The sequence below is a fragment of the Oncorhynchus kisutch genome, linkage group LG1 (assembly GCF_002021735.2).
Source record: "Oncorhynchus kisutch isolate 150728-3 linkage group LG1, Okis_V2, whole genome shotgun sequence".
NCBI classification, from domain to species: domain Eukaryota; kingdom Metazoa; phylum Chordata; class Actinopteri; order Salmoniformes; family Salmonidae; genus Oncorhynchus; species Oncorhynchus kisutch.
Genome location: NC_034174.2, coordinates 39,358,457 through 39,379,563, shown reverse-complemented (window position 1 = coordinate 39,379,563; position 21,107 = coordinate 39,358,457). Strand labels below are relative to the sequence as shown.

The 21,107-nt window shown below is 41.7% G+C and overlaps 4 protein-coding genes across 6 annotated transcripts in view; 3 read left to right on the top strand and 1 right to left on the bottom strand.

The window, feature by feature from the left end:
* Positions 1-7,551, top strand: part of LOC109872270 (synaptotagmin-6-like) — a 47,199-nt gene extending 39,648 nt beyond the window's left edge. The window contains exons 2-7 of the mRNA XM_020463485.2: positions 3,163-3,571; positions 4,215-4,791; positions 5,484-5,604; positions 5,864-6,035; positions 6,264-6,414; positions 6,741-7,551. Of these exons, the coding sequence (XP_020319074.1) occupies positions 3,163-3,571; positions 4,215-4,791; positions 5,484-5,604; positions 5,864-6,035; positions 6,264-6,414; positions 6,741-6,812 (1,502 nt within the window). The 3' untranslated portion in view covers positions 6,813-7,551. The remainder of the gene's footprint in view (positions 1-3,162; positions 3,572-4,214; positions 4,792-5,483; positions 5,605-5,863; positions 6,036-6,263; positions 6,415-6,740) is intronic.
* Positions 7,552-7,598: 47 nt separating this feature from the next.
* olfml3b (olfactomedin-like 3b) lies at positions 7,599-19,747 on the bottom strand. 2 transcript variants are annotated; one of them, XM_031823865.1, is made up of 3 exons: positions 19,725-19,747; positions 10,010-10,295; positions 7,599-8,903 (listed from the first exon to the last, which is right to left on the bottom strand). In XM_031823865.1, exons 2-3 carry the CDS (start codon positions 10,224-10,226, stop codon positions 8,119-8,121), a joined length of 1,002 nt encoding a protein of 333 aa, XP_031679725.1. In that variant the 5' UTR covers positions 10,227-10,295; positions 19,725-19,747; the 3' UTR covers positions 7,599-8,118. The 2 variants fall into 2 exon arrangements, with proteins under 2 accessions (XP_031679725.1, XP_020343366.1); XM_020487777.2 differs by lacking the exon at positions 19,725-19,747 and adding an exon at positions 13,101-13,298.
* LOC109872355 (probable G-protein coupled receptor 25) lies at positions 14,745-16,512 on the top strand. Its single transcript, XM_031823869.1, has one exon. It carries the CDS (start codon positions 14,834-14,836, stop codon positions 15,944-15,946), a length of 1,113 nt encoding a protein of 370 aa, XP_031679729.1. The 5' UTR covers positions 14,745-14,833; the 3' UTR covers positions 15,947-16,512.
* Positions 19,229-21,107, top strand: part of inavab (innate immunity activator b) — a 39,957-nt gene continuing 38,078 nt past the window's right edge. The window contains exon 1 of one of the 2 annotated variants that reach the window (XM_020487809.2): positions 19,229-19,379. The gene's annotated coding sequence lies outside the window, so the exon portion shown is untranslated. The remainder of the gene's footprint in view (positions 19,380-21,107) is intronic. The other variant, XM_020487789.2, reaches the window with a different exon arrangement.

Here is a 21,107-nt window from a genome sequence, read left to right as displayed (position 1 = left end):
ACTCCAGGGACAATTAGGAGGCCTGCGTCTTGTGACAGTAGCGTACGTGTAGGTATGTACGGCAGGACCAAATCAGAGAGATAGGTAGGAGCAAGCCCATGTAATACTTTGTAGGTTAGCAGTAAAACCTTGAAATCAGCCCTTGCCTTGACAGGAAGCCAGTGTAGGGCTAGCACTGGAGTAATATGATCAAATCTTTTGGTTCTAGTCAGGATTCTAGCAGCCGTATTTAGCACTAACTGAAGTTTATTTAGTGCTCTATCCGGGTAGCCGGAAAGTAGAGCATTGCAGTAGTCTAACCTAGAAGTAATAAAAGCATGGATTAATTTTTCTGCATAATTTTTGGACAGAAAGTTTCTGATCTTTGCAATGTTATGTACATGGAAAAAAAGCTGTCCTTGAAACAGTCTTGATATGTTCGTCAAAAGAGAGATCAGGATCCAGAGAAACGCCGAGGTCCATCACAGTTTTATTTGAGACGACTGTACAACCATTAAGATTAAATGTCAGATTCAACACAATAAGCATCTCTGTTTTGTCTGAGTTTGAAAGTAGAAAGTTTGCAGCCATCCACTTCCTTATGTCTGAAACACAGGCTTCTAGCGAGGGCAATTTTGGGGCTTCACCATGTTTCATTGAAATGTATAGCAGTGTGTCATTCGCATAGCAGTGAAAGTTAACATTATGTTTTCGAATGACATCCTCAAGAGGTAAAATATATCGTGAAAACAATAGTGGTCCTAAAACGGAACCTTGAGGAACACCGAAATTTACAGTTGATTTATCAGAGGACAAACCATTCACAGAGACAAACTGATATCTTTCCGACAGATAAAATCTAAACCAGGCCAGAACTTGTCCGTGTAGACCAATTTGGGTTTCCAATCTCTCCAAAAGAGTGTGGTGATCGATGGTATCAAAAGCAGCACTAAGGTCTAGGAGCACAAGGACAGATGCAGAGCCTCGGTCTGATGCCATTAAAAGGTAATTTTCCACCTTCACAAGTGCAGTCTCAGTGCTATGATGGGGTCTAAATCCAGACTGAAGCATTTTGTATACATTGTTTGTCTTCAGGAAGGCAGTGAGTTGCTGCACAACAGCCTTTTCCAAAATGTTTGAGATGAATGGAAGATTCGATATAGGCCGATAGTTTTTTATATTTTCTGGGTCAAGATTTGGCTTTTTCAAGAGAGGCTTTATTACTGCCACTTTTAGTGAGTTTGGTACACATCCGGTGGATAGAGAGCCGTTTATTATGTTCAGCATAGGAGGGCCAAGCACAGGAAGCAGCTCTTTCAGTAGTTTAGTTGGAATAGGGTCCAGTATGCAGCTTGAAGGTTTAGAGGCCATGATTATTTTCATCATTGTGTCAAGAGATATAGTACTAAAACACTTGAGTGTCTCTCTTGATCCTAGGTCCTGGCAAAGTTGTGCAGACTCAGGACAACTGAGCTTTGAAGAAATACGCAGATTTAAAGAGGAGTCCGTAATTTGCTTTCTAATAATCATGATCTTTTCCTCAAAGAAGTTCATGAATTTATTACTGCTGAAGTGAAAGCCACCCTCTCTTGGGGAATGCTGCTTTTTAGTTAGCTTTGCGACAGTATCAAAAAGGAATTTAGGATTGTTCTTATTTTCCTCAATTAAGTTGTAAAAATAGGATGATCGAGCAGCAGTAAGGGCTATTCGATACTGCACGGTACTGTCTTTCCAAGCTAGTCGGAAGACTTACAGTTTGGTGTGGCGCCATTTCTGTTCCAATTTTCTGGAAGCTTGCTTCAGAGCTCGAGTATTTTCTGTATACCAGGGAGCTAGTTTCTTATGAGAAATGTTTTTAGTTTTTAGGGGTGCAACTGCATCTAGGGTATTTCGCAAGGTTAAATTGAGTTCCTCAGTTAGGTGGTTAACTGATTTTTGTCCTCTGACGTCCTTGGGTAGACAGAGGGAGTCTGGAAGGACATCAAGGAATCTTTGTGTTGTCTGTGAATTTATAGCACGACTTTTGATGTTCCTTGGTTGGGATCTGAGCAGATTATTTGTTGCAATTGCAAATGTAAAAAACTGGTGGTCCGATAGTCCAGGATTATGAGGAAAAACATTAAGATCCACAACATTTATTCCATGGGACAAAACTAGGTACAGAGTATGACTGTGACAGTGAGTAGGTCCAGAGACATGTTGGACAAAACCCACTGAGTCAATGATGTCTCCGAAAGCTGTATCTATGTACAGTGTGTGCAAATGTAGAAGAGTAGGGAGGTAAGCAATAAATAGGCCATAGAGGTGAAAATAATTACAATTTAGCATTAATACTGGACTGATATATGTGCAGGTGATGATGTGCAAGTAGAGATACTGGGGTGCAAAAGAGCAAGAGGGTAAGTAATAATATGGGGATGAGGAAGTCGGGTGTGCTATTTACAGATTGGCTGTGTACAGGTACAGGTAAGCTGCTCTGACAACTGATGCTTAAAGTTAGAGAGGGAGATATGACTCCAGCTTCAGAGATTTTTGCAATTCGTTCCAGTCATTGGCAGCAGAAAACTGGAAGGAAAGGCGGCCAAAGGAAGTGTTGGTTTTGGGGATGACCAGTGTAATATACCTGCTGGAGCGCGTGCTAAGGGTGGGTGTTGCTATGGTGACCAGTGAGCTGATTGATGACTATACATCATGCACCATGCTTACCGACACCCGTCATGATTGTATTTCTCAATAATCCATTGCAATGAATGCTTTGACATGCCTTAGTTGGTGGTGGCAGCTCAGTTGCTCTCAGTTTTGAGGGTTTTGAAACACTTTGCTTAGCAGTGCGATGTCTTTAAATGAAACCTTTGCCTTTATCGGATCTCACTCATGCATATTGTATATATCTGCTGTTCCCATTCTAATCCACCGCCCTTCCTCTCCTCTACTCCTCGACCCATCCCTCCCTCCCTCCCCTGCTCCATTGGCCATGCAGAATGACTGCCCCCTGCTCCAACCTCTCCAACCTTCGTGTGTACGTGTGTGTGTCTTTCAGAGGGGTTGGGATAAAGCGGAAGTCACATTTTTTGTTGTATCTTGTGTACAATTGGACAATAAAGTAATGTTCTTCTTCTTCTTCTATCTTCTTCTTCCTCTCCCCTCCACCACCCACCCATCTTGCCATCCTTCCCCCTCCAGATCTCTCCTTCAGCCTCCTGCTCCTGGTGTTTGTGGCCTGTGGCCTGGGCCTGCTGAGCGTCATCGTCTTTGCCTCCTGGAAGCTGTGCAGGGTGCACTGGCGCACCAAGGACCTCTCCTCCAGTGCCACTGCCCTCGCCCCCCCCTCCTCTGTCTCTGACAGACCCTACGACAGAGCCTTGCCCGCACACGGCCACAGGCCTACGCTCGTACACGCACACACGCACACACACGCCATGGCGTCGGACAAGCTGAATCCTTTGGACCCGGCAAGTTTCCTAGAGGCAGCTGTGAAGATCAGCCACACGTCACCTGACATCCCTGCCGAGGTGCAGCTGTCCATGAAGGACCACTTCCTGCGCCGCACGCGTATGTCCAGGCAGACCACCGAGCCCAACTCCTCCAATAGGTCAGGCTTCGGGAGGAAGTTGCCTCGGGACACAGACTTAGGATACGTCCTAAATGGCACCCTATTCCCCACATAGTGCACTCCTTTTGACCAGAGCCCTATTGGCCCTAGTCAAAAGTAGTGGATAGGGTGCCACTTGAAAGGCATCCCTGGTATCAGCTTATCAGTGCTTCCTCAAAACTGACCTTAGATCAGTTTGTAAGGGCCTCCTACAATAGGTTGCACCAGGGCTCCACTGAGCCTCAGTGTTTATGTCTAGGACATGTATTAGTATTGAGGTAATAGTATGTGATATGTCAGGAAGGGGCTATTTAAAGTGTCATAGAGGTAAAGATCAGTATGCATATCTACACCTGTAACATATTCATTTGTGACCTTTAAGATGAGATACATAGAACATCAATGAGATTGCCATGGAGCTCCTATTGATCTAAATATGAGAACTCTAAATCATCTAATATCAGAGAGAAAACGCAATTCCATTTTCTCTAAATTGGAAACTGACAACAGTATTCAGCAGGGGGCATAGATTTCCCAGGCATGCCATATGTTACTGGAATTATTCCACTGCTGAAATTGTTCTACAGTGTGTAAATTGTCCAAGAAAATGATTCAACTGGCAAAAATGGCTCCTTGTCTCTAGGCACAGCTCCTTCAAGAAGCATCTCCCCCGACAAATGCACCATGTCACCAGCCTTGACCGAGGCAGCGACTTCCCCTATACAGAGGACCAATCCACCAGCCTAGCCAGTTTGGGCCGCATCCAGCCAGAGCTCTACAAACAGAGCCCACTGGAGGCCGACGAGTCCTCCAAGAACTGCGCCGCCGCCAAGACCTGTGGTAAGATCAACTTCTCCCTCAAGTACGACTACGAGTCTGAGGCTCTCCTCGTCAACATCCTCAAGGCCTTCGACCTGCCCGCCAAGGACTTATGCGGCAGCTCCGACCCCTACGTCAAAATCTACCTCCTGCCTGACCGCAAGCGCAAGTTCCAGACCCGCGTCCATCGCAAGACGCTCAACCCCATGTTTGATGAGTCCTTCCAGTTCACCGTGCCCTACGAGGAGCTGGGCAGCAGGAAGCTGCACCTGAGCGTATTTGACTTTGACCGCTTCTCCCGTCACGACATGATCGGAGAGGTCATTCTGGAGAATCTGTTTGAGGTGTCGGACCTCTCCCGTGAGATGGCCATCTGGAAGGATATTCAGTACGCCACCTCTGTAAGTCAATCAACGAATCAAATAGATGTATTTTATGAAGCTCTGGCCTATACTCCAAAGAGCAAGCAAAGCAGAAGTGAAAGCACAGTGTCCAGATAGCCTTTTGGAGCTGTCATTGGATTCTTCACAAGTTTGAATGAGCTTGCATGTTGGAAGTGCTATATTATCTGGTTTGCATTTTTGGGACTATTCCATTGGTTCCATTGTGTCAGGCAAGCTCTAAAGTATTTTAAAGAGATGGTCCTAATAAGCTGTAGCAAGGAATCACCTCAATGGTGCTCTGATGAGCTACTGTAATGATTTGATCCCATGTGTGAGTCACAAGTGTTCAAGAATAGGAGACCAGGCAGGGGATGTGGGGTCAATGCCCCCTTGTACTGCCTAACTTCCATCCTCATTCACATTGTAGACTAAATGGGAATTAGATTGCTACAGTATAGTACTACAAAGGTATAGTTCAGCAATTTAACATATTTAGATATTTGTTTCCTTACCTTGAATGCAGTCTATGGACAAAGAGTGACACCAATCAACACTTTGGTTTTGTACAGAGAATGCTTTCAAGGTAACGAAACAAATATCTAAATATGTCAAATCATTCAACTATCCCTTTAACAATATTAGTGGCATTGTAATGTGTGATAACTGTTTCCTTCTGTTCTGATGGGTTTTGTCTTTGGCCATGAACACAGGAGAGTGTAGACCTGGGGGAGATCATGTTCTCTCTCTGTTACCTGCCGACCGCAGGCCGACTCACCATGACCGTCATCAAGTGCAGGAACCTCAAGGCCATGGACATCACAGGATACTCAGGTACAGTTCAGTCAATGTGTTCACGTTTAAAGGTTTTATGCTTGTTTCACCTTAAACGCTGTTGCCTACTCTTCTAACCATTGACCAGGCTATACCTCTGGTAAAAAAAAACGTAATCTGGTTTGGTAATACGTCTCGCCGGACTTAGCTAAATTACATATTACATAATGTACAGTCAAATCAGCTTGATCCATTCAGTAGCTAAGCACTCTGTCATTTTTACATAAATCAAATACTATTTTGTCTTGTTTATTGGCAGACCCATATGTCAAGGTCTCCCTGGAGTGTGACGGACGGCGCTTGAAAAAGAAGAAAACCACCATCAAGAGGAACACTTTGAACCCCACCTATAATGAAGCTATCATCTTCGACATCCCCCCTGAGAACATGGACCAAGTCAGCCTGCACATATCCGTCATGGACTATGACTTGTATGCTATACTCAATATCATTTGTGACGCAATGCATGTCAATATTATCAAGAATAATGACTAAGTTCTTGTTACTGATATGTTTGTTCATGCTACAACCATCCCCTAACTCTGAGAGACCTACTAATACTGTCAGTTCTGCTAATTGTAGAAGCGAAAATGTGAAGTTACATTATACCAGATGTGGCTGAAGAATTAATGGGTGCATTTGGCCTTTTTTCTCCTTAGGGTGGGACACAATGAGATCATAGGTGTAAACAGAGTGGGCAGTCATGCAGAGGGACTGGGCAGAGACCACTGGAACGAGATGTTGGCCTATCCACGCAAGCCCATCGCTCACTGGCACTCTCTACTGGAGGCAAGCAAGTCTCAGAAAGAGGTATTATTACTCACAAAGACACAAAGAAAAACACCCTGCTGACTTTCAATTCTGTGTGTTTTGCTGATCGCTTCTTTATTGAGGAAAGTTCTACTTGCAATGACTGAAATATGGTTGATGTGGTTGTCTTGCCTACCTTTGTTGAATGCATTGACTGTAAGTCATTCTGGATAAGAGCATATGCTAAATGACCAAAATATAAATGTATGTACCCCCTTTTATCTATGTAGGATTTCTGATGGTAGGTACACTCCTAACAGTGACAGCAATGTTCATGCTGGTGCACTTCGGAATGACTAATCTTTCCATGTGAAATGTCTCCTCAGTGGAAAACCCGCACTGCAAGTTTTGACAGCCAAGGCTCTTGCCCTTCTCCAAGACTCCTGTCTAGTCCATGAGGGAGGAGCTAGAGTTTATACTCCACGACTCTACAAAGCCTGCCCTGTAGCAAGGCCTGAAATATGGAGTGTCCCAGACCCAGACCCACACATGTTGTGCCTCAGAATATGTAAAGTGCAGTAAATTGCTCTGGAATGACATTGTCTTGCCATCACACACCCACACACATACACAAACACATTTCTCTTGTGCCCTCTTGGACAGCCACTTTGTCATGGTACGTATAGCCTAGTGTATACTGGGTCTGGTGGGATCATTGTTATTGCAACAATAGTTTTGCAGTTGAGCTCAGCCTGGTTTGGTTATACACCTGAGGTTAACATCTTTGTATATATGTAATGCCCTTTGATACTGACATCAATAATAGCACTGTATTTAGAATCACATATTTATGATATTATCAACATGACTATCCCCCTGAATTTACTTTTCTGTTTCAATTGTTACCTGTGAAGTGTTTGCCAATAGTCTCTTGTTCAGGCAATGTCATGTACTTTGTTGCGGGAGTTGACTTGACCTTTGACCCCTTTGCCTCATTAGCCTTGTGATAAGTGCTTGAATCAATGACTTTCCTCTGTTTTTTCCAAGCAATTTAGAGTATCTTTCCACTTTTGTATTGAACATGTGTATTTGTAACATAACTGTTTCCAGGCGTCCCTTGTATTTTAAAGAAGTGATAATAAAGTTGTCGATTCTGGTTCTAACATTCCAAATCGAGTGTCGATATACTGTATGTTCCTCTTTTACTGTAACAAAATAGAAGAAAAATAAGCTACACACTTTCATGCAAGTATTTGTTTTATTCAACAGAAAGGCATAGCCAGGAAAAAAGGTAAAAATGTGTGGTTTTCAGAAGTGCTAAACTGAGAGATATTCAGAAAACATACATATCATACAGCTGCATGTATTTACTTCAGATTCTCCATTCCACACCCTCCTAGATCTTTCTTGATGATCCTAGAAATGTTTCACATCAAGCAATACCTACAGTAAATGGATGCTTTTATATCACTGAACTGTTTTGCTGTCATTAATCAACACAGGAAATACAATATTACCTTCAGAACAGTGCTGCAAAACCTTGTGCCGAAGTTGAACAAACCATGTTAGTAATTTTCATAACTTTGGACATATCTATGTTATTGATCTTTGCTCCAGGGAAGATAAAAGTTTAAAACATTCCACTGAATATGACAGGCTGAAATATGTTTTATTTTTCGCCTACACAGACATTTCTGGGCTTTTATTCGGGTATAGATGAGCGAAATCTCAAACCCACCTCAACACTAGAGGGCCCTGCTGAGCTCATACCTCCAGTTTCTTCTTCATGGCCAGTTTGTAGAGGATCTGGTAGCCGTCATCCCAGGCGTAGATCAGCTGCTCCAGCGGGTTGTACTTGAGGCTGGAGTGAGAGCCGTAGCGCTTGGGAAAGTACACTAGAGGTGCATCGTCATTGGTTACCATATCACTGACGTCAAAGACGCACTGGACGCGTGAGCGGCTGGGCAGCGCGGTGTTGTAGACCACATACACCGTGCCGCAGATGATGAAGGCGGCCTCTGCGTTCTCTCGCGGGCACGGCGTGTCCCACATCTGCTCGATGTCCAGCGTGTTGGCATCCATCTTGGCCAGTGAGATGTGCCTCTCAGTCTCCTTGGTGGCGTAGATGGCCCAGAGGCCCTCCTCATCTGCGGCCAGGTCAATGACCGTCTCCGGAGTCAGGCTGTACACGGGGACATGGTCCTGGACGGGGAACACAGCGCTGTCTGCCACCGAGTCATTCTGCAGGTTGTACTTGATCAGCCGAAGCTCCTTGCCTTCCTTCACGTAGTAGGCGTGGTTGTTGTAGACAGTGTGGCCGCTGCCTCGCCAAGGAGACGGAAGCCTCACGGTCTTGGCCATGGACGTGCCTTGGGAGATGGTGAAGTCCCGGATGGAGCCAAACTCATAGATGGTGTCCTCGTCTGTGCCGTTGAAGATGTAGACTTTGCCCGAGCTACTGCCCACATCTTTGGTCCACATGCCCTTTGGGCCTCCAACTCGCTTCAAAATCTTCATGGCTTTGATGCTAGAGATCATGTCCCTGCAGTCTGGAAGAGAGACGATAGATTCATGAGTTTGGCTAAAACCATGTTTTTTTACATGGTAGTCAACATTACACAGCAGGTTCAGTGTAATCACAATGTACACATTGTTACAATTCTTACAACTGTGATACCTGTAATACCAATGTCATAAAACATACTACACTATACCATATTGATAAAGTTCAACCAAAAGTAATACTGAGGGACTAGGTAAAGTTGAAAGGATAGTACCATTTCTTATAGTACATTTTTTTGTGAAGTTTGAGCTTTTACGTGTTCAACCTGATTTTGTCAGAACATGCACCCCGAGTAGGCAACAGCACTCAGCTGTGTGTGGCAACATGTATAAGGATCACATGCAATTAAACTTGATGAATCACTGGCTATTCATCCGGCTGGAGTGCAACTAAGAGAAAATATTACAATTAAAGTGGTGCATAATTTAGAGTATGCTGTTTGAATAAGCATTGCATCTTCAGTCAGTCCTTCATCTACATATTTCATCAGCATGCTCTCACATCTCAGTACATACCTCCCATTTCCTAAACCTCAAGAACCAAGTATAAACAAACTATTTCCTAAATGGATCGCATTCAGATTGCTTTCTCTATGCAAATAAAACAAACCATACTGTTGTAGAGCAGAACAAAAAGTGTCAAGCACAACATTGAATGAAATCCACTTAAACTCTTTAATAATGGCCTCTGAGAGAAGAATAATGATATGAGGGAATATATATTTTCTAACCTACTTACATAACAGTACAATGGCTAAGACATTGTGGCCTTCTCTATCTCTGCTCATCATCTAGAAGATCAGGAAACAAGGCCTCACATTACCCCTACTGCTGAGTTTACTTCATTTGTCCTCTCCTTTGGCCTATGCTATGATCCTCTTAGTAAGTAATAATTTGTACTACATGTGTGTCTGTCCTCCCAATATGTCATCATGTCTACAGTACATGTCACGGAAGGGCTATGTAACTAACCACTGCTCTATTCTGCCTCTTCCCAGCAGGCCTTTACTATGATCCTCACAGGAAGTAACCACCATGTGAACTACTTGTGTCTCTATCCCCCCAGTATGTCACCACATCTGCCACGTCTCACCTGTGGCCTTGGCGTACTTGACCTTGTTCTTCTCCTTCACCACAGTCACCTGCTGCTCCACCAGCTTGTCGTCCACGTCCACGCAGGGCTGCGCCCCATTCTGTGTCTCCAGGTAGTCCATCTCGCGCTCCACGCGGTCCACGCGCGTCCCCACGCTGTCTAGATCCGTCCTCAGCGTCTCCTTGTCCTTGTCAAGGGTCTCAATCTGGGCAACCATCTGCTGCTTGAACTCCCGCAGCTCTGTGGCGTAGCGGTTCGTCTGCTCGTGCCATAGCGAGATACGGTCCTGGTGGGAGTGGTGAGAAGAAGACAGTTAGAGCAGGTAGTGTAGAAGTAGTCCTGGGTTCTGTCCCTATTTCACAAGATGAATTAAAACCCTGTTCTCTGGTGCCACTGCCACAGTCATCACCAGTGTGGCGTCAGGCTCCACATGGATGTCTCCTCTCTCCCTTACTGTTCCTTCTAAGCCTGGAACCTCTGGCCATCACATTAAAGGAAGACAGAGACATTAAGTGAAGTGCAGGTTGAGGATCAGCTTTTCTGAGTGACCTTGACTAGATTTGCACCAGTAAATGCAAGGGATGTATCAGCACGCAGGGGGTAATCTCAGCTAGGAGGGATTGAGAGTGCAGAAAGGTCAGGATTAGAGTTGTATACAAGAGCCATTGGTGTGGCTAGGAACTAGGAAAAGACAGCTACAAATGCCACAGAAAGGGACAACCGGTGGATATAACACACTATGTGACAGGTTTGAAGTGGTATGCAGCAATATTTTTAATAAAAAAATATTCAAAGCCCACAGTAGACTGAATTATCACCTGATAATTTATTTCAAGCAGACAGCTGCAGGACTGATTAAGGAGTCTCACTAAGGGAGATCCAACGCCAATATGAACTGAGTAATGACATTTCCAGACACTAGTCTACAGTACACTCTTAGAAAAAAAAGTTGGCTGGCCCCATAGCAGAACCCTTTTTGGTTCCAGGTAGAATGCTTTTTGGTTTCAGGTAGAACCCTTTTGGGTTCCAAGTAGAATCCTCTGTGGAAAGGGTTCTACCTGGAAACGAAAAGGGTTCTTCAACTGGTTCTCCTATTCTTATGGGAACAGACAAAGAACCATTTTAGGTTCTAGACAGCACCTTTTTTTCTAAGAGTGTATATTCCACAACCCAGCCTTCCTTCCTGCTACTATGTCCCGAGGATTTAGGGAATGGGAAGAGAGAGGGCTTTGTAGAGTCTCTCAACTTTTCAAAGGCTCAATTCTTAAATAATTTCAAGAAATCCACAAGGAATTAATTATATTCTAAACTAATTGTTATTGGTACCTTAAGTAAGGCAATTCATTGTTAAAAAAGGATTGTTCCAAAAAATGACAGAGCCGGTTACTCCTATTGATAAGATGATTGAATTACTTTATCAAGAGGAAAGCATTGGGCCCGTTTCAAACTTTTATCACAATATCCTTAACATGCAAACAGTATCTTTAGATAATCTTAGGAACCCATGGCAGGGTGAATTACAGGTGCAGATATCAGAGGAGAGTTGGGGGAATATATGGAAAACACTATATAAAAGCTACTACATGTCACCGAACAAGGGAGTTTTAATTCAAAGGACTATATTGTTTTTTATGAGCCCTGATAAACTTAATAAAATAAACAAAGGAATATGGGGAATATCCTCCCTTTGTGGCTGCAGGAAGCCTAGTGGTTAGAGCATTGGGCCAGTAACCGGAAGGTTGCTCGATCAAATCTCTGAGCTGACAAGGTATAAATCTGTCATTCTGCCCCTGAACAAGGCAGTTAACCCACTGTTCATAGGCCGTCATTGTAAATATGAATTTGTTCTTAACTGATTAAAAAATAAAACATTTAAAAATACATATCTGCAACGTGTTGGAGGCAGTGTGGACAAATAGGTACTTCCTCACATATATTTAGGAAAATCCAGTCTCTTTGGTCTGAAATTCTCCATGTTATACAGGACATCATAGGGATTATTATTCAACCTGACCCATGTCATCTCCTACTAGATATTGTTCCTGTGGATACACTCCACTCCTCTCCACTTAAATTGATAGATTATCTTTTGGCAGCAGCAAGGAAATGCGTAAGAAAATGCAACACCCTTAAAAGATATGTGGATAGGTCTTATGCGGGAACTTGATGACATGGAGATGATAAAATCAATCTTGCAACAAGTTCCGAACATATCTTATTGAGTCATTTCTGGGGTTTTGTTTGCTTGTTTCTATTATTTTTCTGATGTGGCTTTATCCAAATTCTATTCTTATTCTCTTGAAATGTTTGCTCTATACAATAAAAAATGTACCCTTAACATGTGAATCTCATTACGCTTCTTTGTGAAGACCGCAAAGATATGTTGTGTATCTATTGTACATGTTCTTGATGTGCTCTTGAATAAATATGAATGTATATATAAAAAAAAGGATTCTCACTAAAACCACGTTAACACTTACACCATAAACCTGAATTGGAAAGTACTTTCTCAGAACGACTCACTGGCTGGAAATTATCCGAGAGGTTTCTCTGAGTACAGTCGCTCAAAATAACTTGTTAGGGAGGTATTTATGCAGGTATTTATTTATGCAGAGTCAGAACACATATAGAGAGAGGCCAACTACTTTCCATGTGAATAAGAATACTAGAAAGCAAGATGGAGAATGGGATATGGGTACACATAGCAGTGGAGCTGTTTTATTGTACAACAACAACTTGAAGCGAGCCAGTTGGTCAGTCCTTTAGAGAGTCCAACGTTCTAATAACTCCATGTACAAGGCTAATATATATATATTTTTTTATATAAATCAGAACACTACAGAAGTTACCTGCATACAAGATCTTCAAACATCTATTCCCATTTGCTTCTATTTTGGGCGGAAACAAATGTATTTAAAGCATGAAATCTATACTTTCTGGGTGCAGCAGCAGAAACAGTCAGTCAATATTTTTTTCCTCAGAATCCCCACATCTGCATCCCATTGAAGGTTTCCCAGATCCCCAGAGAGTTTCCTTTCAGACTTATTCTGGAGCCCAGGGTCTGACTGGGAGCAGAAGAACAGTCTCTTACCTCAATGGCTAGCAGACGCCGCTCCAGGTAGTCCATCAGGGCTTGATGCTGGGCGTTAGCCAGGCAGGTCAAAGTGACAAGGATGAGAAAAACCCTCATTTTGTGGGAGGACAGGTCACCCTTTTCCTTGTGTGCGTGTCGACGGGAGGAGAGTGTGCGAGGAGGGGCCAACTTTAAGGTGTCCCTAACTTGACTGGAATGTTTTAATAAACACTCAGGGAGGGAGGAGTTTTGAACATCTGGTATTGCTGGAAACACACAGACTCTCGCCATTTCCTTTTTTCTTTCTCCCAACATAATCATTGTTGTCCACTGATTGCTAAATACCACATTAGTGATGTTTATAGGTCATTTTAGGTTGCGAGGTACTTTGTCTTTTGCTTTTGTTCATTTTCTATGTTTTGTAGAGATTGAAATACATTGAAATGTATGATTGTTGACTCGTATCACACTAAAATGCAATATTAAGAAGACAAGTTAAGGCAAAAATTATGTTTGCACAGCTGTCACTCTTGATTAGAATAGAATATTGTAGTTTTTCACTCCTATTCGTATTTTATTTCATTTTAAGAAAACTCTTCAGCATTGATGGGAAGAAAATTCTGATGCAATGCCAAGAGTGGAGGAAAGTATTTTTGTCAAATGGAAGATACTTTATCCCCTCGTATTTTTATTGGAACACTAACCTTCTCTTACATAACCAACATTCAACTAGCTCAGGTCAGGCTTAACATTTTGTCACCCCCCCCCCCCCCCCCCCCTTTCCTTTAAAATAGTATTATAAAATTAGTTTCACTATGTTCTATAACTGTTCAATGATGATTTGCATTTCTGACAAAGAGACAATTGTTCATAATTGTTCAAAGACTATTGTCAGTCAAAAGGAAACGTGGTTGTTAAATCAAGCCGTCATTCCAGTTATGGTTTTCACAGCCTATGAGCACATTAAGTTCCCATCAAGTTCACATTACAGTAAGTTTTATCGTCAAGTATATTATGACTCATCTGATGAGAAGTCTGATTTATTCATGTGCACGGTCATAGGGTCTGGCAAGTACCATTTTGATATTCTAATGCAAGTATTTTCTCATAATGCAAGTACAACAGTTTAGTGTTTGCTATTTTCACACGTGACACACGAGAGACTGTATGAATAGTCTGTAGTTGATGTTCAATGTCATGTCTAGGTTCAATTTAATGATTGAAATGACTAATTCACTCAGTGGATTTGTTTTGTAATATGTACAAGATCATAATTCCAGCAGGCCTACCTACATCAGCCCCGTGAATACCATAACCACATCCTGCCCCTTTCAAATGTTTTTATTGTTTCATCTGCTACTAGAAGTCAGTCTTAAGCTGTTTTTGAATATTTTGTTCAAGTATTGTATATTGTATTGTATATGTACTTTTTCTTTTGATACGTTTTTATGTTTCTTCTTGCTGTACTTTTTGCCTGCATGTCTAAAGTGTTTCTATTTGAACTGATATGCAAATATACTATTTTATAAAAATCCTCATTAGAAATAGTTGTAGTAATTTCTGTCTGAATATGCCAGATAGAGAACTAGAAAACATGACAATGGTGCTAGAGATGACAGAAGAAAATAGGACCTGGCAGTTTGTCTGTGGTTTTTAAGAACGTGACGCAAGATAGTTTGTCTAGAAGTATTGAGCTTGCCAGCCAGACACACAAAGAGCAAGCAGCTGAGAGACTTAACTTTGATCACAAAATGGAGACGTATGACAGCAACAGGTACTTCTACAGCGATGACATGCTGTACAATGTCAGCTACGATCTAACCTACCTTGGGGAGCGCTCCAGCTCCAGTCTTCCCTATTCTCACATCTACCTGCCACTGCTGTATTTCCTCATGTTTTTCACAGGCTTCCTGGGCAACCTCTTTGTGATCACAGTCATGGGCAGCCGGGGGAAGAGAGGTGGCCGTCTGGTGGATACGTTTGTGGTTAACCTGGCACTTGCGGACCTGGTGTTTGTCCTCACCCTCCCTCTGTGGGCCGTCTCGTCCAGTCAGGAGGGACACTGGCCTTTCGGCAACCTTCTCTGCAAGCTGAGCAGCTACATTGTTGCCGTCAACCGCTTCTCCAACATCTTCTTCCTGACCTGCATGAGCGTGGACCGCTACCTGGCCGTGGTGGGACTCATGGACTCCCGCTTTCTCCGCAGTAGCCAGTGTGTGCGTCTCAACTGCGCCGTGGTCTGGCTGCTGTCCCTGGCTCTAGGTACCCCCTCCCTGGTGTACCGTAGCATGTATACTCCCAACGGCAAACTCTTCTGTCTGGAGGATGAAGAGTCATCCTTCTTCCTGGGTCTGAGCCTGACCATGGTCTTCCTGACCTTCGCCCTGCCGGTGCTCATCATCATCCTCTGCTACGGTTCTATCCTGGCCCACCTGCGCCAACACTGTGTTTCTGCTGGCAACCCTCGCGCAGAAGCCCGACGCCGCCACTCTCTCAAGATGGTCTTCACCATAATCGTGGCCTTTGTGGTGTCTTGGCTTCCCTTCAACATCTTCAAGACCATCCTCATTGGTTTCAGGCTGTCTAGGGCCGATCTGAGCATTGAGACACAGTCTGTCTTGAGTCAGGGCCTCACCCTCTCCTGCTGCTTGGCCTTCCTCAACAGCTGCATAAACCCAGCCATCTACCTGTTCCTGGACCACCACTTCAGAGGGCAGGCGGAGAACCAGTTCCTGAGCTGCGTGGGAAAGCTTGGGCTACACCAAGGCTATGCCTCGTCCACTGACGTCTACAACGGTACCTCAGAGAGCTGCGGCACAACAGCCTCCAGAACTCGTCTCCAGCCACTTGACCAGAATGTCTGATAGCAGGGTTCTGCACCTTTTACAGCCTCTTTGCGGTCCGAAACGCTAATGGTTGAGGTGAATCATTTTGTGTTATGATTTTAGGTGTTATGTAATTCAAGCTCAGTGAAAGCATTCTCTGAAATATATTTTGTGTATATTATAGCTTCTCAAAATAAGTTATATTTTACATATCATAATTGCATATTTGATTATCATTGATATTTGAATTTAGGTTTTATTTATTCGCACCAAAGAAAATATTTGAAAGACGAAACAATACAGATCAAAACTGGTCAAAACAGTGTGCAAGTGAGGTTGATTAATTTAGCTTTCGTTTTTTTTACGACCAAATTAAATAGGATGGTCTTTTTTTATGTCTAAATATTTTGTGTATGAATAATTTATGAGTAGCCTGGTTATTACGATTGTTGACATTCTTAAATTCATAGTAATATTAAATTGCAATTTGTTAACAGTAACGTTAATTTGTTAATGGTTCCTTTTTGCTGCGTGAAATTCATTACAACAATATTCAAAATGGTTGTCTATGTTCATGGCATTAGTAAGATTACATTTAATGTATTATAAAACATTTATAATAAACAGTTTTTTGTAATAAATTAAGTGTTCATATAATTGGCAATTATTGCAGATACTTTTTTCCAAACAATGTCATAGTTTACTAAGTATTTTTGCAGTTTAACAATGGGCATTTAATTGTGTGTACGTTTTACATTAAAGGAACACAAGGATGAAAATAAAGTTGAAAGATTTTAGGTATATATTAAGCATATTGAAATAAAGTAAGTAATGTATAACATTTCCTCATAACCAGTTCCAATAATTATAGTATTGAAAGGGTTATTTTTAACATAGCTTCACAATTCATAGCTTTTATAGGCATAAAATGTTCACACTACTTACTGACATATTGAGAAGGAGAAACACTTCTCAGTTTATTTCTCATGTCACTGTAACTTAATAAAAACAGACTTACCAATCAAAATTGATCCAGAAGCTCAACAATGTTTTTATCTGCTTCCTCAAAATGATTGGACTTTCATTCAAAACAGTAGCAAAATGTTATCTGCAACCAGATAACAGTCACTGCAATTGACAAAACAGATTCTACCACGAATGATACAAAATAAAACTTTATTAAGATAAGTGCTTTTTCGGGAATTTGTTGGCTGATTACATGACTTGAAAGTTCAAATGTTCATTCATGCCCACATGCTTTTCAGTTTCTTTTGCACTATGAATCACCCAGTTACAAAAGGGCTTGAGAAACTTGGGTTAGATACCAGTCTGTGGGAACCTACAGCACAACTGTACTTCAGCCAACTAGTTCCCTTTAAGACCTTTTAGTGTGGAAAACCCTGACCTGACCTTCTGTTCCTCTTATTCAGAAAGATGGCAGCCTGTTGAAGTGTCACTGAAATCTAAGGTATTACAAAGTATCAAGACACTGAAAACTAAGTTATTTCAATTACATTAATTGGAACACTCACAGTAAATCAAAACGCTTTACATTGCCAAAATAACAAGATCTCAAAATGAATCTCACCTCTAATGATTTTGCCTAGCAGATTCCTTATCTTTCGATGAAGATAAGGATGAGGCTTCCATATCAATTGTTTATTTTAGAAAACTCATCTCACATTATAGTGACAGTTGTTTTATCTGCAGGGGAGAAACTGAGGGCCTCACCACGGACATGCTGAGGGCCTCACCGTTGGGACATTATATTCTCTGTCAATCACGGCACTGAAATAAGACACATGATCCGTGACCCTTTAATCTCACTGCCAGGCACCGCTTTAGGTAATGGGTGAGAGGCATCAGTCAGTTTCCGTTTTGTGCTCTCTACGCGAGCAGTGATGAGAACAAACATTGTGTCGTTTTCTCATGGCCTTATCTGTACCCTGTTGGCACCTGGTGTACACCTCAGTTGCTCACTATGAGAATGGTTGTGAAACCTGTTTGAGTTAACCTTACTGGAGGTTGACGTTTGATGCGTAATCATCAGGCCTATATGGTCCTTCAACAAGACCATTGCAAACTGAACATCTGATGTTTGATAGATGATACCCAGATAGACGTTTTAGCCTACACTCAATGGCAGTAGTGCAGAGGATGTGTTTACTTAAATTCTGTGGGCAGAGAAAACCAAAAGAAGAGAAAATAAACTTGACCTAGCTTACCCTCTAAAGGGAGAGTGCAGATGATGAGAAAACAGCCAGCACCTCAAAACAGTGATCACATGGCAGTGGCAGCCTGTGGTTTTGTATCATTTCCTTCACTGTAATGTGTATTTATTTTATTTCACCTTTATTTAACCAGGTAGGCCAGTTGAGAACAAGTTCTCAATTACAACTGCGACCTGGCCAAGATAAAGCAAAGCAGTGCGACAAAAACAACAACACAGAGTTACACAGAAACAAACGTACAGTCAATAACACAATAGAAAAATCTATGTACAGTGTGTGCAAATGTAGAAGAGTAGGGAGGTAAGGCAATTAAAAGCCATAGAGGTAAAATAATTACAATTTAGCATTAACACTGGAGTGATAGATGTGCAGATGATGATGTGCACATAGAGATACTGGGGTGCAAAAGAGCAAGAGGATAAATAACAGAATGGGGATGAGGTAGTCGGGTGTGCTATTTACAGATTGGCTGTGTACAGGTACAGTGATTGGTAAGCTGAATGAATTGGGTGGATATTGGATATTTGGAAGCACATTACATGTTGATATAAAGTAATCAATGAGCTTTACCAAATTGCAAAAAGTAATAAGTAATGCACTCCTGACACCTAGCGTTTGTAGGCTACAGTAGGCATTCTGGTTTAATGCACACACTCACTCACTCACTCACTGGGGCTTTAAGCAGTCCACACTCCACACACAGTCAGTCACCGTACATTTGTGGGTATAACTTTACCACATAGTCGCCACTCTATTCTATATATTTGGAATATATGTGAAACCAACTGCTGGCATTAATTACACTGAGGATCTGATCACTGTCGGTAAATTGCACTTTGATGAAATTGAGAGTCGAAGTTCTTAAGAAAAAATCTAAAGGAATGGGATATCCCAATAGTTTGGAGATTTGGGGGTGCATTCAGTTTGTTTTTAACTTCTTCTTGTATATTAATTTGGTATTTTAAAAGTATTAAATTATATTAAAATACAATTTTATTCAAGCATATCCGGTGTAGGGGAGATAGTTTAACTTATGCAAAAGACAGCAAACTCACTCAAAGTGTCGCCCCTACTTTCGGGGATTTACCATGGCCCATTCCCGTTGCGACGTCCCTCTTCAGAGTACGTAAGAAGCAATACTTCTACAACTTCTGGAAAACGTGGATGAATGTTGATATGGACATGCAAATAAATTGTTCTACGCCCTACACAATTGGATATTTGACATTTTGCAAAAGAAGGTATGGTTGCTACTTTCCTTTTCGAAGTAAACAAACAACTTTACCATCGCATTAAACAATGTTTTTTTTTTTTACGAGAGTAGCGCAAGTTTTAGCCATAGCACAATGCTAGACCAAGTTCAGCAGACCTTGACTATAATAATGATGCAAAATTATTGTAAGCGTTTTCATAATATCCTTTACTTTGTATGCAATAATGTATAGGCCAACATTTCCATGCAGCAGTGTTTTTGTTTTATTTGTACTTTACCACTGCCTAACTCCAACTTTTGTTAAGCCACTGGAAAAATTAAGTGTTTACACTTGAATCAAAAGTGAAAAGTTATGGACAGAATACTTTCTTACTTAGGTGGTTCCGTGAAGATAACTTTGCAGATGAATAATTGAATGGTAAATGTTAATCCTCCATGGAACGTTGTCATGGAGGATATAGTAGGGCAATTCCACCGTAACAGAGTGACGCCGATACTCCGATTTTTTTCCCCTTTTAAAGGCCCAGTGCAGTCAAAATGGTGTGTTCCTTGTGACTTTTTTTGTTGTATTTGTATCATATTGTACAACAGCTGATGTAACGAACACTGTAAACATGTGGAAATGGTTTTATCAGTAGCTAGGTTTCCTTCCAATGGGTAACATATTTTCATGTGAATATTCTAAAATCAGCATAAAGATAATATACTAATTTTCCAAACTGACTTGTTGCGATTAAAATCAGTATGATGACAATGCACACAATGTACTTTTTCGCATAAGTTTTCATGTACTGCATACAAAACTAAAGTTCAATGTGATACCATCGCATTTTCAACTCTACGAATAGTTTTGTCAAGCTGTGTGCCTACACTGGTCTTGTATAACAAAAATATCTCCTTATCACAGACTTTATTTTCGGCCTTCATCCAAAAACCCTACAAAAACGTTATTAATTTTCTCCTATAGGCTTTGTCCAACGAGCCATGGCGGGTTAGTACATACAAAGACTCCATTACTATTGCTCTCTCTAACTGGGCCCAAAATCTGTCTTCTCCAGCAGGTGGCGTTTAAAAAAAAGAATTGCTCACCAAGCAAGGAGTTTTTGGTTGGAGGACAATGTGTGTAGCGTTTGGAAAACAACAAATATATATACAGGCGTATTTGATAAAAAATAAGTTGCATAATGATTAAGTTGTTATGACTGTACTGATATAAGTAGGACACGTGACATCCCGGTAACTTTGAGAAAAACACTATATCGGAGTCGTCACTAGTTACCACAGCCACAAAGCCATATTTTACGTCACTTATCAAAATTTGATTTTTTTTTTTAAACCTGTCGCAGTGCTAACCTTATGCCTCATTGTAAATGAACCCCCAAAATCACGTTTTAGCTTTTATACATTTTATGTTATAGCCATTTTGGGCTTTGTGGCAATCGTTGTGCCTGCTGGTCACACGGAAACCAGTATCGCGATTCTCGTTAGTAGGCAACAAAACACAAAGCGGATTTAATGTATTTAGGAATTCAGCCCTAGTGTTGCAAACAATGTTGTCGTCCAGAGTCACATTTATTTTCCCAACTATATTCTCCATACCGAAGTTTTATTTTTTTAACCCCCTTTTTTCATCGTATCCAATTGGTAGTAGTTACAGTCTTGTCTCATTGCTTCAACTCCTATAAGGACTCGGGAGAAGCGAAGGCGATGTGGAAGGTCGAGAGCCATGCGTCCTCCGAAACACAACCCAACCCAA

Bases quoted from the DNA above. Each gene is read 5' to 3' on its own strand.
- LOC109872355 (XM_031823869.1), top strand. From the start codon at position 14,834: ATGGAGACGTATGACAGCAACAGGTACTTCTACAGCGATGACATGCTG.
- olfml3b (XM_020487777.2), bottom strand. From the start codon at position 13,199: ATGAGGGTTTTTCTCATCCTTGTCACTTTGACCTGCCTGGCTAACGCC. The intron at 10,296-13,100 runs GTAAGAGACTGT...CACTCCCACCAG, and splicing joins GGCGTCTGCTAGCCATTGAG to GACCGTATCTCGCTATGGCA. The intron at 8,904-10,009 runs GTGAGACGTGGC...TCTCTCTTCCAG, and splicing joins CAAGTACGCCAAGGCCACAG to ACTGCAGGGACATGATCTCT.